At 40.2% G+C, this 14082-nt stretch overlaps 2 protein-coding genes across 5 annotated transcripts; one reads left to right on the top strand and one right to left on the bottom strand.

Moving 5' to 3' along the window:
- Positions 1 to 160: 160 nt before the first annotated feature.
- tpte (transmembrane phosphatase with tensin homology) lies at positions 161 to 6786 on the top strand. Of its 4 annotated transcripts, none has more exons than XM_005928018.3 (19): positions 161 to 285; positions 1222 to 1312; positions 1398 to 1478; positions 1558 to 1605; positions 1707 to 1868; positions 2395 to 2514; positions 3101 to 3200; positions 3292 to 3355; positions 3500 to 3564; positions 3705 to 3765; positions 3851 to 3932; positions 4136 to 4224; positions 4322 to 4383; positions 4479 to 4559; positions 5321 to 5426; positions 5520 to 5617; positions 5699 to 5794; positions 5880 to 5950; positions 6045 to 6786. In XM_005928018.3, the coding sequence occupies exons 2-19, from the start codon at positions 1266 to 1268 to the stop codon at positions 6148 to 6150; spliced, it is 1539 nt and encodes a 512-aa protein (XP_005928080.1). In that variant the 5' UTR covers positions 161 to 285; positions 1222 to 1265; the 3' UTR covers positions 6151 to 6786. The 4 variants fall into 4 exon arrangements, with proteins under 4 accessions (XP_005928080.1, XP_014190882.1, XP_005928077.1 ...); XM_005928015.3 differs by lacking the exon at positions 161 to 285 and adding an exon at positions 479 to 799; XM_005928016.3 differs by lacking the exon at positions 161 to 285 and adding an exon at positions 479 to 953.
- Positions 6787 to 6924: 138 nt separating this feature from the next.
- Positions 6925 to 13503, bottom strand: smpd1 (sphingomyelin phosphodiesterase 1). The gene is made up of 9 exons (XM_005928014.3): positions 13326 to 13503; positions 12846 to 13107; positions 11416 to 11736; positions 10830 to 11110; positions 10403 to 10576; positions 9221 to 9392; positions 9022 to 9098; positions 8509 to 8654; positions 6925 to 8427 (listed from the first exon to the last, which is right to left on the bottom strand). The coding sequence occupies exons 2-9, from the start codon at positions 13062 to 13064 to the stop codon at positions 8009 to 8011; spliced, it is 1809 nt and encodes a 602-aa protein (XP_005928076.1). The 5' UTR covers positions 13065 to 13107; positions 13326 to 13503; the 3' UTR covers positions 6925 to 8008.
- Between the last annotated feature and the right edge of the window lie 579 nt (positions 13504 to 14082).

Genomic DNA, 14082 nt, shown 5'->3' with positions numbered 1-14082 from the left:
GCAATATATGATTTCTTAGTAATTTCATAAAAAGCAGAGCATCTGGGTGAACATTACCCAGGGCACTAAAGTTATAATATTTACGCATATTTAATATGCAGTGGTATAAAACACGGGAAAGGTGCAAACTGTAGTGTAGGAAGTCAGCGTGTGGGAAGACGATAAATGACCCTCTGCATGTGAAGTAAACACGCAGAGGGTTGTTGTAATAAAAGATGATGCAAGGAAAATGGGTCAGATGGAGGCAGACATGCGCTGTGGCGACCCCTAAAGGGAGCAGTTGAGGTATTTTGTGTTTTCTATGTATTTATTTAATTTTTTTTTTTACTTTTTACTTTTTACTTTTTATTTTTCTGAATATCATACCCAAATATCATGAATTCATGACAAAAAACAAACAAACAAGTGACGCAAAAGGCAGGAATGTACTATTTCGTTATTTTGGCCAGTCTATTAGAACCAGATGTTCCAAATTAGGCAGCCCGTTGGGCTAGTTTAGTAACTATCGGCGGTTTAAATACGTCTGTGCAGAAGGGTTGCCGTCAGACTCTGTTTTTGAGTCAAAGTAAGCTGAGGAGGAAATATGAATAAAGAGGGGGGGGCATTTTTTCCTCCTGTTTTTTCTTTTTTTTCTACTGAGCTCCAGGAAGTTCGAAACCGCTACGTTTGCAAAAACGATGAGGAATAGTGGATGGATAGAAAAAAATCCACCCGGTTAACCTTTGAACCGTCTTCCTTTGTCCCCGGGAGAAGTCACAAGACGAAGTCTCGTATAATTTGACGAATGACAGTCCCGACGGTAAGCAGGCGGTGGGAGTTTAGTTTAGTTGGGCTTTTTGAGGGTCTGATTTGTTGTGAACGCGTCAACGCTGCAAGGAAAGCAACAGGACAGTGAATGGTGATCACACAGACTGTGGACCGGGCGGTGAAATTTTGTTAAAATTTACCCAGAGGTAAACGGAATGAACGATTCCTTTCTTGAGCAGTTTCTTTGTACGTGCTGCAGCTGAATGTAGTGGTTTAGGGACGCGCTGTGGACTCCTGCATCCTGCAGGTAGCACCGGGAAATGCGTGAGAGACTGGTTTGAAGAAAAGCAGCGTTTTAGGACGATGACACAAAGTTTATGCACTCTTGTCTCATTTGTTTCCACATTGTAACCACGTAGCATCGCGCTGAAATGGGTGCACTCAATCTTATCACGCTTTTGTCTCCAAATGCAGAAACTCCACGTTCAGGACAAAAAGAGAAAGGAAACAGAAGCATCATGTCCTCTGTGTACTTTAGCCCAGGGTTAGACTCAAGTGTAAATGGGTGAGGTTTTTATTCATCTCTCTATATATCAAACAAATACATATATTTGTGTGTCTTTGTCCGTAATCTCTATCTGTCTTCTCAGAAACATGACAAAGATGGAGAATGCTAAAGTAGAGATTGATGATGGAAAGGAGGAGAGTGCACTACCAGACACGCTGTACTAGTAAGTTTACAGAGATCCAATTTGCACAACCCTTCAGCTCTACATACAGGCACATATAACCCTGTCCCCTGTTTTGCAGCAATCTTCGGAAAAGGATAGCCCCGTTTGTCATGTCCTTTGGCTTTCGGTGAGTGTGTTTTTTGCAAATTGGAAACGGGTACACCCCTACCTGGTTGTCTTTTTAATTAAGTGGATGTTTTATCATCATTTGCATGTCTTTCTTTCCAGTTTATTTGGAGTAACACTGATCATAGTGGACTTTGTGCTGGTGATTGTGGATCTCTCGCTGCCAGCCAAGAGTAGAGATGCTGGAAATGCGTTAGAGGCTGTGTCCCTCACCATCTCTTTCTTCTTCCTTGCCGATGTCCTCCTGCGTGTCTATGTGGAGGGGTGAGTGAGAAATGCTTGTGGGAGTCTAGTCGTTGTTTTCTGCACCTCTGTAACCATCAACACCCGTTTGTGAGTAAGAAGTCATGCGCATGAGCCAGCCTTCCAGGAAGAATAGCCTCTGTTCTGAGGAAGCCAGTGGATTGCCTAACAAATCAGACAAAACTTACTTTTGCAAAAGTAATTTTTTGCTGACACTGCGCTAGAAGAAGTGTTCACATTAATGCAGTGGATCACGATCGCAACTGTTTCCGTGCTAATGTGAGAAAGAGAAATGTTTAAAGCAGTGATTCCCACCGGAGTTTTGAATCAGCTGAAACCAAGTCTGATTTGTCATTAAACAGGAAGTTGTGAAAAGGAAGTCAGACAGGAAATGTTTTGGGTTAGGGATTAGGAAATGTAATGGCACAGTCATCAGAGTGTCAGAGAAATCACTGAATATGTCCATTGCATGATCTCTGCAGATCTTTCTCCAGCTGTATACTAATTGTCTTGTGTCATGTTTCCACTTATCCTGGCCTCCTTTTAGTTTCAAAGTGTACTTCAGCTCCAAGCTGAACATCATAGACGCCTGCGTGGTGATAGTCACACTGGTGGTCACCATGGTCTACACCTTCTCTGACCTGTCAGGTCCCAGCCTCATCCCCAGGTACATGTTTGCTCATTGCATTCCCATCACAACAGGCATACAGTAGGAAGGAACAATTAAATAATTAAGTATGATCGGTAAATAAACATTTTGTTGGATAAGAAAAATGCAAAAGGGGCCACTTTAATGAGCATATCATAGTATAACACATTTAATATTTGAATTAAAAAAAAATCTTGTATTTCTTTTCCATATGGGAATTTACACCAATAGCCCACCTACGGTACTTGTTTTCTCTTATGATTCCTGACTGACCTCATAGATCTGTGTACAAACTACTCCAAAAAGAAAGCAATAGAGCAATGTTTTCAGTAAATTTGCAATTAGCCATATTGTACTTTAAAAACAAAAGCAAAAAAATGTTGAAGTTATTTTTGTTTTCTTATTTGGTGGTGAAAATCTGAGAATGAATGACTGACTTGGCTGATTGTCTAATGACTGTTTAGCTTAACCATATGGTTTTAAGCTACATGCAGTAGTTGCATAGAGTATCGTAAACCATATTACAGATTTTATAATCTCCTTTTGAATGCACTGGACTTCGAACACCTGGAATAATGATTCACTTTTGCAATTTTCCTTTCAGGGTTGTGACATTTCTCCGCTTCTTGAGAATAATAATCCTCGTGAGGGTTTTCAGACTGGCTGCTCAGAAGAAAGAGCTGGAGAAAGTCACTAGGAGGATGGTAAGGTCGTCATTCTAGACGCAAACTGGACAGTTACAAGTGTTAGGGTTGGCATCAAGAAAGAACACTGGAAAAATTGCTTATTTTTCAGATTTCTGAAAACAAGCGGCGTTATCAGAAGGATGGATTTGACCTCGATCTTACCTATGTCACAGGCAGGTGTTTGAAGTTAAACAATTATGCATGTCAGGAAAATACATTTTGAGATTTAAATAAATAAATAAATAAATAAATAAATAAATTATAATAATAAAAAAAAAAGGAAAAACAATGATTTTGCATCTTTACCCGCTCTGTAGACCGCGTCATCGCCATGTCTTTCCCCTCCTCTGGGAAGCAAGCCTTCTATAGGAATCCAATCAGGGTAAGTGAGTGGCCTTGGATGCGAACCATGCACCACCTGCTTCATTTTACAAACATAATAATAACATAGACAAAGATCAAGATGATCCCAATCACAGTTACCATTGGCTTTTAACTGACTTCTCTTCTCTCTTTGTGCAGGAAGTGGCAAGGTTTCTAGACACTAAACATGAAGGCCATTATAAAGTTTACAATCTTTGCAGTAAGTGTGCACCACCTTTCCTCACATGCACTGTATGCCCTTTTGTTGAGGATTACAAAACAGCGTAGTTTCTTTTTGTTTCCAGGTGAGAAAGGCTACGACCCCCAGTTCTTCCACTACAGGGTTGAACGGGTGTTTATTGATGACCACAATGTCCCCTCCTTGGAGTGAGCACGGTTTCTGTTTCATATGTGGCCTTTTCTTTAATCTGGATCTTTTTCTTGTAGTAAACCTATACCAATGTTGAGACTTCAAGCATTTCTATAAATGACTCGGATCCAGGAAAAAGATGCATCACATCTGCATCAATTCCAGTGCCAATTAGTATTTTCACACCTTCTTTCTTTGTTCTTGTACTGGATTGTTTCAGGGACATGCTCAAATACACAGCGAGCGTGAGAGAGTGGATGTCTGCTGATCCCCAAAACATCATTGCGATCCACTGCAAAGGAGGGAAAGGTAACATTAGTGAGCTCTCCTTGACTCATTATCATTGGATCACTTATTTGAAAATATGCATCTTTTTAAATGTGAATTCTACTGCTCCCTTTCCCAGGACGCACCGGTACTATGGTGTGCACCTGGCTTATCGACAGTGACCAGTTTGAGAGTGCACAGGTACATCTCTCTTACTTACTTGTGAAACTAGGGTAAATAGATAAGTGCTTTAAAACAAGGCTATATCCTTACATTTGTTTCTTTTCGCACTGAAGGACAGTCTGGAGTATTTTGGCGAGCGGAGGACAGACAAAAGTCAGAGCTCCAAGTTTCAGGGGGTGGAGACTCCCTCTCAGGTAACAACAAGTCATCAAAAACTCTTTGTAGTGAAGACCTCTAATCATTATGATGAGCAGCTCCATGTGGCAGAAACACAAAAGCATGGCAGCAATACAACGGCCTTCTTCACATGTGAGGCAACTGGATTTTTTTTTTTTTTTAACAAAATTTGTAACATCACCAGAGAAGGTTGCCAGGTTTTGGCCAAACCTTTTCTAGGAAAGTACTTGGAAACAGCCAGATGGTTCTGTCTTACAAATCATTTGTGGGAGATTTTGGGCGTACCTGTGAGACATCGCTCTTCACAACCATCATCAAAACAAATAGTAAAGGAATGTCTTTTGGAATAAGTATATTAGAGTTTTAGGCACCGGTGAAATCAATTCCAAGAAGCATAAAAGGGATTCTGGAGTCTCAACATCTTCTTAAGCCTGTTGGAATACACGTACAAAAACTAAATGCTTGCTTTTTTTTTAATGGTAAATGGACTGATTCTTATTCTTTTCTACTTTCCCAGAGTACTCAAAGCGCTCTATAGAACATGCCAAATTCACATATTCACTATCTTCTATGCTTTCTAACCACCATTCACACACATTCATACTCCGATGGATGCATCACATAGCTACTTGGGGTTAATATCTTGCCCAAGGATATTTGGTATGCAGACTAGGCAGAGCCAGGGATCAAACCACCAACCTTCCAATTAGTAGATGGCTTGCTCTACCTCCTACAGCCACAATATGTTAAAAGGTTTTGTTGTTTTTGTGTCCTGCAGAGCCGGTACGTAGGGTACTATGAAATCATGAAGAATAAGTTCAACAGACAACTGCCTCCACCGAAAAGCCTCAGGATTAAAAGCATCCGTATCCACTCCATAGCAGGTAAACTAGAAAACCTGAATCATGTTCGTTTATAGCTGCACCACCAACAGTGGCACATATGAGCTTTTTTTTTCTCCCTCTACTCCTGCTCAGGCGTTGGTAAAGGTAATGGTAGCGATTTCAAGGTCAAGATAATTGTGAGAAAAGAGCTGGTGTTTGAGTGTGTGTGTGCCAAGCAGGAGAACTGCACGGTAAGTCTGTCACACACTCACAAATTCACACAACAGGATTGAAGAGTTTTAGCGTTTTAACCCGTTTATGCGTTTTGTTAGGTATTTCCTGATGTGGGTAATAACGCAGCAGTCATCAGCCTGCAGAATGGACCTGTGGTTGAAGGAGATGTGAAGGTCATGTTTGAATCGAGTGCAGTGAGTGCTTACTTTTTCACCTTTCACCTATATTAAAGGAAAGCTTGTGAATTAGATTCATGTGATCTGTTCTCATCACCCTTAGGGTCTCCCGAAAGGATATGAAGATGTTCCATTCTACTTCTGGTTCAATACATCCTTCATAGAAGATAACAAGTGTGTTTCTTTTTCTATTTCAGCAGATCAGAGACCGTTTTTTTTGTATTCTTTTGACTATATTATCATGACTTACTCTTTAAACTGTCCTCAGGTTGTTTTTACCCAGGGAAGAGCTGGACAACCCACACAAACCAAAGACCTGGGACCTGTACAAGGAAGACTTTGGTGTCACTATGTTCTTCTTAGAATCTGAATAAAAGAATGATGGAAAGATTGGAAAACCTGTTCTAGCTTTAATGATGCATAATGAACAGAAATATGCAAATTGAACACTAATTTAAAAAATGCAGTTTTGGTGTTTAAATTGACCAGAGGAATACCGCACATTTACATGTTTAAATGTTGTGATCTTAAGTGCTTACAATTCTCCACTTTACAAATAATGTAGACTAAAATTCTACTCTCAGCTTTTGCCACTTAAATTTGTGAGACATGGAGAATTACCAATACACAAAGAATAATGTCCGCATTTAAATTATTCTGTATGTGCAGGTACTTTATGTAGTAAAATAATCAACATTTAGCATTCATGAAAGTATAAAGCTATATGTGGCTTTTCTTTTCATAGCTCAGTGCTTTATTTGTGAACTATTTCCCAATGCTGTTACCTATTCAGCCCCACTTGAGGATTTATTGAAACCTAAAGTAGCCTAGGTATTGGTTAGGGTTAGAGTTGTCTTTGGTGGAAAAGGGAGAGAGGAAGCTAAGACATTGCTAACGAGAGCTCAGAAAAGATGTTAGTCTCACAATGATTTAGAATTTGAGCTTTCAAAGCAGCAGCTATTGTAGAAACTACTTTGATTTTGATGAATTAAAGGTCACTTCAATGCAAATAATGATTTGATGGCAGTTTTTGTATCAAATTTCTGAAGAACAAAAAACTGTAATAAAGTGTTGGAGCTGTGCATGTGTTTGATTAATTAAAAATAATCATTTTAATTTAAACTCAATATTTGCACCTCACAAATAGGTAACGAGCAAGCAATTTTATTCACACTCTGTACAATCGCTTAAATTACTGCTTATATTACAAGCACTTTCCTGTTACACCATTAATTCCCCAGATTTGAGGAGCCAAACAAGCATGTCAGATTTATTCACTGCTAAAGTGGCTAAAAACAAAGTGCAGGCAGAAGTAAACATTAAGAATGTAAAATACTGCTCTTTGGTTGGCTAAAAGATGTTTTTGCTGAGGCAGAAAATGTTGCACATAAGGTGGATTACATAAAGCACAGACCTAAAATCCAAACAATGGTGCTGACGAAGGACTAAAAAAAAAAAAAAAAAAAAGATATTAAAGTGCCAAAACATTTGAGTCACACTGTGGGACTGAGATTAGCTTCATCGCGGCACAAGAATAAGGTCTGTATGGAGTTTGCAAGGTTACTGTATATGTGTCGGTTCTTGTGTCAATGTGGGTGTGAATGGCTGCCTGTCTGTGTTAGCCACAGGCTTGCAACCTATAAAGGGTGTGCTCCACCTCTTGCCCCACGACCGCTGGAAAGGCTCCAGCCACTTTGCAACCCCAAATTTATATAAAAAGAAGAAAATTAATGGATGCCTAACATTTCAGAGGGACAGAGGTTTAAAAGATATATCGCAAGAATCGATAAGTTCATGTTTAACAAAAAAAAAGAAAAAGAAAAGAAAAGGCACTGGCTTCAAAAGAACTGCTTAAATCATGAGAACTGAAGAATCCTTGTAATGCCTAACACTGTGTGCGCTTCAGAACAATTTTAACCACCCTTTTCACAACTGACATTAAAGAAAAAAAGTCAACCGTCCCACATTCATCTAAGTGAATTAAAACATTATTAGTGATGAGGCACAGCAAATACTCAAGTTGGGTTTCTAAGTTCCACATCCATGTGAACATGAATAATAGGTCAAGTGACTTTATGAAACCAAACCTATAAAAACAAAAAAACAAACAAAAAAAAAAAACAATCATTGTCCATCTGCAACAGAGGATGATTTGTTTTTGGCTCAGTATCATATTTAGTCATATTGCTTTTTCCCCCTCACCCTGCCTTTTCCAGGCTAAACTCCATCGGATCAACAGAGAGTTTTTGTGGCAGCTCTGGCTAAGCTTCCTTTAAAACCATTAAGGTAGTCGCACTGCTTCAGGTCATCATAACGCCCACTTCGCAGGTAGCACAGTATACCGGTCTTGCAGACCTCTTTGCAAGGCTTTGAGACGTGCCCTTTATACCTCAAATACCAGAACTTCTGGAAGACAGGATCATCATTGATAAAGGTCCCAATCAGCCGATTAAAATCGGAGGGGAACAGAGTAGACAGACCATAAGCTTCAGTGGCACGGTACAGTAGTGTCCATTTAGGATCCTTTTGTGGACTATGTGGTGCCCATGGACTGTGGTTTGCCTCTGTAAGGTTCATGATGTAGGTTTCATGGTCGAGTACCAGCCGAGAGCTTCCTTGGTAGTTCCCATCAACATAGTAGACACGGTATCCTGAAAAGACATATTTTTGCTGCGTGTGAGTGTGCTGCTTATGAAATGCTGGAAGATGATTTAACTCAATTATCAACTCACCTGGATTAAGGCCAACAAAGGTAGTGACACTGGGAGCAATAAACACTACCCCCAATGGGTGGGTCATGGTTTCCTCATCATAAAACATCTGGAACTCATCCAGGTGCGTATGGCCAAAAAACTGTCCAGTGATTGTACTTTCATACCTGAAGAAAGGATGCGAGAGTAGTTTACCAAAGAGAAACCAACCAATTCATCTCTGTTCACATGCTTTCAGATGCTGAAAAGTGTTTCTAGTAATAAGCCAGCTCTGTATCTCGCTGCTGTAATTCCAAGAATACTGCTTATTGGGATTTAGCTGCATTGATCAGCATTACACATGCACCTTTTCTAAATTCACATTGGGAAACATTTAATGCTCTGCAATTAAACAATAAACTATTACTTAATGAATACGAGCTCAAATCATTCTCCAAGTGACAAAGAGGTAGCCAGACTGACTTTAGTACTCCAGTTATCTTCTAACAGTTTCTAACAGCTTTATATTAAATCTTCAGTGGCTACTGCAGCTACCTGTTGACAATGTGATAATAGTTCCAGCTCCAGCTGCTAAGACAAAGGCCAGGTGGGATGTGACCAATGATATGTACCTACAATAAAGGAAGAGATATTTTTAAAGAATAATAAATGTTTTCCTTTGCTTAATAAATGAGATCAGAGGTAATTAAAATAAGAGAATCCCAATGTCACAGTGTTAAATGATCAAACTCACTTTTTCTCCCTTGTCCTCGCTGGCCTGGAGAATGTGTATGAGCCACTGCAGCTGATCCCCGGGATCGGTGGAGTTCACCATCAGCCAAAAGTTTTCTCGTGCACAAAAGTTCATATTGAGAGAAACCAGCCTCAGACCAGGCTGAATCTGCACTGTGTAGAATCCTCCATATCTGCAATTACAACAACAGGACATCTGAATGACTCAAATTTAAATGAAACTAGAAATTATCAGGCTCTGGGTCACTTATTGAAGCTCAAAGTGTTGTATACACTCACTGGCCAGCAGAGGCCAGTGAGTACACTGAAGTCATTGCAAAGTTGAAGAAACCACTCTGAGATGATCTTTGTGACATCATGTCACAAATAGATCGATACATGCTTTGTGTTATTTATACCAGATTCTGACTGTACCATACGAATATCACACCAGAAATCAAAACTCCTCAGACCAGGAAAACGTTTTTTCAATGTCCAATTTTGGTGAGTCTGTGTAAAATGTAGCCTTAATTTTCTGTTCTTAGCCAACAGGACTGGGACCGACGTGGTCTGTAGCCCATTTGTATACCATGGTTGTAACAAATGGTTCTTTAGGTTCTTCTCCGACCTCTGGCATCAACAAGGAATTTTCACCCAAAGAACTGCTGTTCACTGGGCATTTTCTCTTTTTCAGCCCATTCTCTGTAAATCCTAGAAATGGTTGAGTGGGAAAATCCCAACAGATCAGCAGTTCCGGACATAATCACACCAGTCCATCTGACACCACCAACCATACCACATTCAAATTAAATTAAATAACCATGTTCCACATTCTGATGTTCGGTTTGAACTTCAGCAGACTGTCTTCATCATGTCTGCGTGATTAAACACACTGAGTGGCTGTCATGTGATTGCCTAATGAGATAGTTGCATTAACGAGCAGTTAATCAGGTTAGTTGCTGCTATGTGATTGGCTGTTTAGATATCTGCATTAATGAGCAGTTTAACAGCTACACCTAAAAAAAGTGGCCAGTAAGTTTATAAGAAACACTTTCCATCACTGGTAACCAGTCAAAGTGAAACTGCATCATAAACACAGTTTCCTCGTGTTCCAGTGTAAATGCTTTGTTACCTACGGGTAGCTTTAACTGCAGTACTGTGGCAAAGGACATTCACATATAATAAAACCATAAAATTCAGTAACCTTAAAGTCTTCAATGCCTGATCTGGCAACCACGGGGCCCATTCCTCTGCCATTTGGTCATATAGCCAGGAAGAGGATCTGTTGCCATGAATATAGGGTGGAGGGAAGCTGTTTACTGGTGTGCTCTCGTGGTTTCCTACAGCAGGGTAAACCATCACATTAGGTCCCAGGTGTCTGAGGACAAAAGTTAAGAGTCAACATGAGATTGGACCAGTTCAAGATAGCACATGACAAACTTATGACTGGACAACCCTATGAATGTTAACATGGTCTGAGTCAGACTACAGTGTGTTTGTAATGAATGTAGCCATAAACCAGCACAACATATATTGTTAGTTTTATAATATTAAAACTACTCTGATCTGCTGTTTTATGAGCTAAAGTAGCGAGTATCAAAAAAAGTCAGTTAAACTTAAAGCTAACTTACTTGTGGATGAGTCTGGAGATGACAGTAAGCTCTGACAACTGCTGCTCCCTGGTCTGTGACCACACATTGTGTGCTGGTATGTCTCCAGTCCAGTACACCCAGTCCCATGGCCCAGCTTTGGCAGCATTTTCCAGAAGGTTCTCCACTGTCCAAAGAGGCAGGTCACAATTTCCATAAGTTCCCCAGTGCCCAGCCTTCCTCCTGCTCAAGTTTGGAGAGCCTGAATTGTTACGACAACACAGAGGTTCCTTGCAGTCTGCAGCACTGCCGACGTCATATTCCTGTCAGGAGGAACAAAGAGTAATATTTTTTTAAGGCACGAGTTAAACCAAAACAAGTCAGGTGATCAAAGCCATAACACTTTATGCTGAGTCAAGCCAAAAATATACAGACGCTGTAAATCACTAACTTTAACCTTGTTTTTAACAAACGTATGACATTAATATAAAAAGGTTTCATATACACACCTACTGACAGACACACTTTGAGGGACTACATACATACACAAAATTAGGACAAGAATAGCCAAGTTTGCCAGGATTTCACTTCAATTTCAATTTTGGCTCTTTTCGTTTCACACACTCACCCTGTCCCAGTGGACGTCTGTGAGAAACAGTACTCTGCTCTGTGGAGAACCCGGTTTGGGAGGAGAGGGTGGTTTAACGGGGGGCTTAGGAACATTTGGCAAAGTGATGTTCCAAGGTGCATACACATCAAATTTGCCACAGGAAGGGCCCACCAGTATAGCACACGCTTCAGTGGGCCACAGAAATGACTCCTGCAGGGCCCTTATGAAGTCATCCCTGAACAGCTCAATTATATCCCGACAGACTTGCTCATCAGCCAGATGGAGACGGATACACGCCTCACCTACTGCTTGTGCCACTCGCTCTTCATTTGCATCACTCTGGGGGAAAGAGGTTAACAGAGAAAAAACAAGCTCTGAGAGGAGGAAATTAAGAAAACGAACCACTGCATTTGAACTTCCTGCAAAGCAGGCCAAGCTAAAATTTGTTTAGAACAATCTGAATTTAAACATGCTCAAAGAAACATTTCACAGTACGAACATAAGTCACAGAATTTAAGTGCAGCATCTGCACTTAAAAAACAGGAGAATATGCAAACACATGTGGTTGAGGTCAGCAGTTACAGCTAACGATAAACATGTTATTTGTGGTCAATAGAGACCACATGACATAGTCTAAGGACTTTTATGCTAAACACAGAAGAAGCAGAGTGTCATACGACTTGTATCATATACCACGAACATTTTTAAACTTTTTATGCTCTGCAAGTGCAGTAATATTCTCTAACATAATTGGTGATTCAGATTTGGAAACATAATGCGAACTGCTCAGATTTATTGTCTTTTTAACCCAATTTGGCTGTACCAGAATTGAATAAACAAATAAATAAAAGCATAACTGCCACAGCTTAAGAGAAGTCCCTTGTTCAGTTTAGGAAGTTGGACAATGTGCAATAAACGGAACAAACCACAAATCACAAAGAAGAAATAAAAAAACAAACAAACAAAAAAAACAAAAAACAGTTAAACCAGAAGCATATGTTGATATCAAATCTAGTCTTCAGCCATCCAGTTTAAATGTTTCTACTTCTCAACATTAGAAAATACACTGATGTAAATGGTAAAGGGAATATTGAATATACTAGAAGCACCTCTCACTATTATTACATGATGCAGGTTAATATGGAAAACATAATCTTCCTGCACAGCATTTTATGAGGCAGCTGCAGTCTTCCAACATTTGCTGGACTTTGATCAAGATTTTCTACGGACTGTAAAAACGTAAGCTCTAATTATACATGTAGTCAAAATGCAGTCCACAACAACAAGTAATGTATAACTACACTTAAATGCAGTTTTAATACTCCAGTAAACGTCTCTTAAATGTTTTTCACTTTTAAAACAAATGACTTCCTGAGCTGCTCTAAGGACCGGATGGTCTGTTGCACTTGTGCAACTTGTGGTTTAATAGGACATTTTTAACACATTACCAGAAGGGCAACATCAACAATGGTGAAGACAGCTTTGCAGACGTAGCAGGTGACATTTCTCCAGTTGAATCTGACACTTGAGTGGCTCAGCTGCTCCATGAACACCAGGCTGGGGTTTCCGGAAAGCTGCGCTGGATGACAGGAGCCAAACAGCGGCAATATCAAGACCAAAGAGCAGGTTATCAGCCCAAAGGAGGGCGGCTGAGAGGAGAGCCTCATGGTCCAGACAGCAGGTGTCCTCAGAGAGCGTTTGCCTCAGCCTCTGTACAGGACAGCAACACAACAGGCACAACAAGAACAAAACAAGGATGGGTGTCAAGGAAGTAACACTTACTGTCGCGGTGCTTAACTTAACACTTCAGCTTCAGCTTCAGAATAAGTGACTCATAAACAACCGCAAGCAATATTCCTCTGTATGTCAGCTACTAACACAGCGAGAACACACACTTAACAAAGCTAGCTACTCTTCTGAGACCATACCTCTGAATATAACAAAGTACCGCAGTTTTCCCTGAGTGAGAAGCGGGAAGGTCATAAGCGGCCCAGCTCCCACGTCCACAAAGTGCAACGAAATGAGCACGGCAGCCTTCTTTCTTTGTGGAAGTCCGACTGTCACCTCAGCGGCTGCTGCTGCTGCCTCTGACTTCTGAAAAAGTCAGCTGACACGTCACGTGAGGCCGGGTTCGCTCGTGCGCTACCCCCCCTCCTGTTTTCTGATTGGCCCACAGTCTGCAGCTGTCAAATGAAGTCAAATAAAGATTATCAAAGCTGAGGTCACGCGCTGACCGTTTATATTTTTACACAGTGGCTGAAGTCCAGAAATAGCTGCCTCAGCAAACCTTTATAAATTTGGGACTATAAATTCAATGTGCTGATCGTCAGTATATTCTGCTTTATGTCCGCTATCTTAAAATAAAATCAATAAAGTCTTAATTTTGGTCAAAACAGTTGTAAGTTGCTTATTTCCTTTGTGTGTGCATGCGTTACTGATTCATAATTTATTATTTTATAAGTGTAACGCTATCACCTGTACCAGCGGGTCTATTATGACACATGTAAATATGGATACTACTGCAAAGAATCAACAAAATATTCAAATTTCTATATAGTTATTAACTTGAATGTGCAAGCAACCAAGATGACTGATTCCCAATCCAACCAAACATGGAATAAGGTCAAACATTTTTGAAGTACACCGTGATATCTCTGACAGTTATTGCATTTTTTTTCCTAATAT

The sequence above is a fragment of the Haplochromis burtoni genome, unplaced genomic scaffold, assembly GCF_018398535.1.
Source record: "Haplochromis burtoni strain Fernald_Lab_line unplaced genomic scaffold, NCSU_Asbu1 Contig_109, whole genome shotgun sequence".
Lineage (NCBI taxonomy): Eukaryota > Metazoa > Chordata > Actinopteri > Cichliformes > Cichlidae > Haplochromis > Haplochromis burtoni.
The sequence above is the reverse complement of the archived record's forward strand: the minus strand, read 5'-3'. Positions and strand labels throughout refer to the sequence as shown.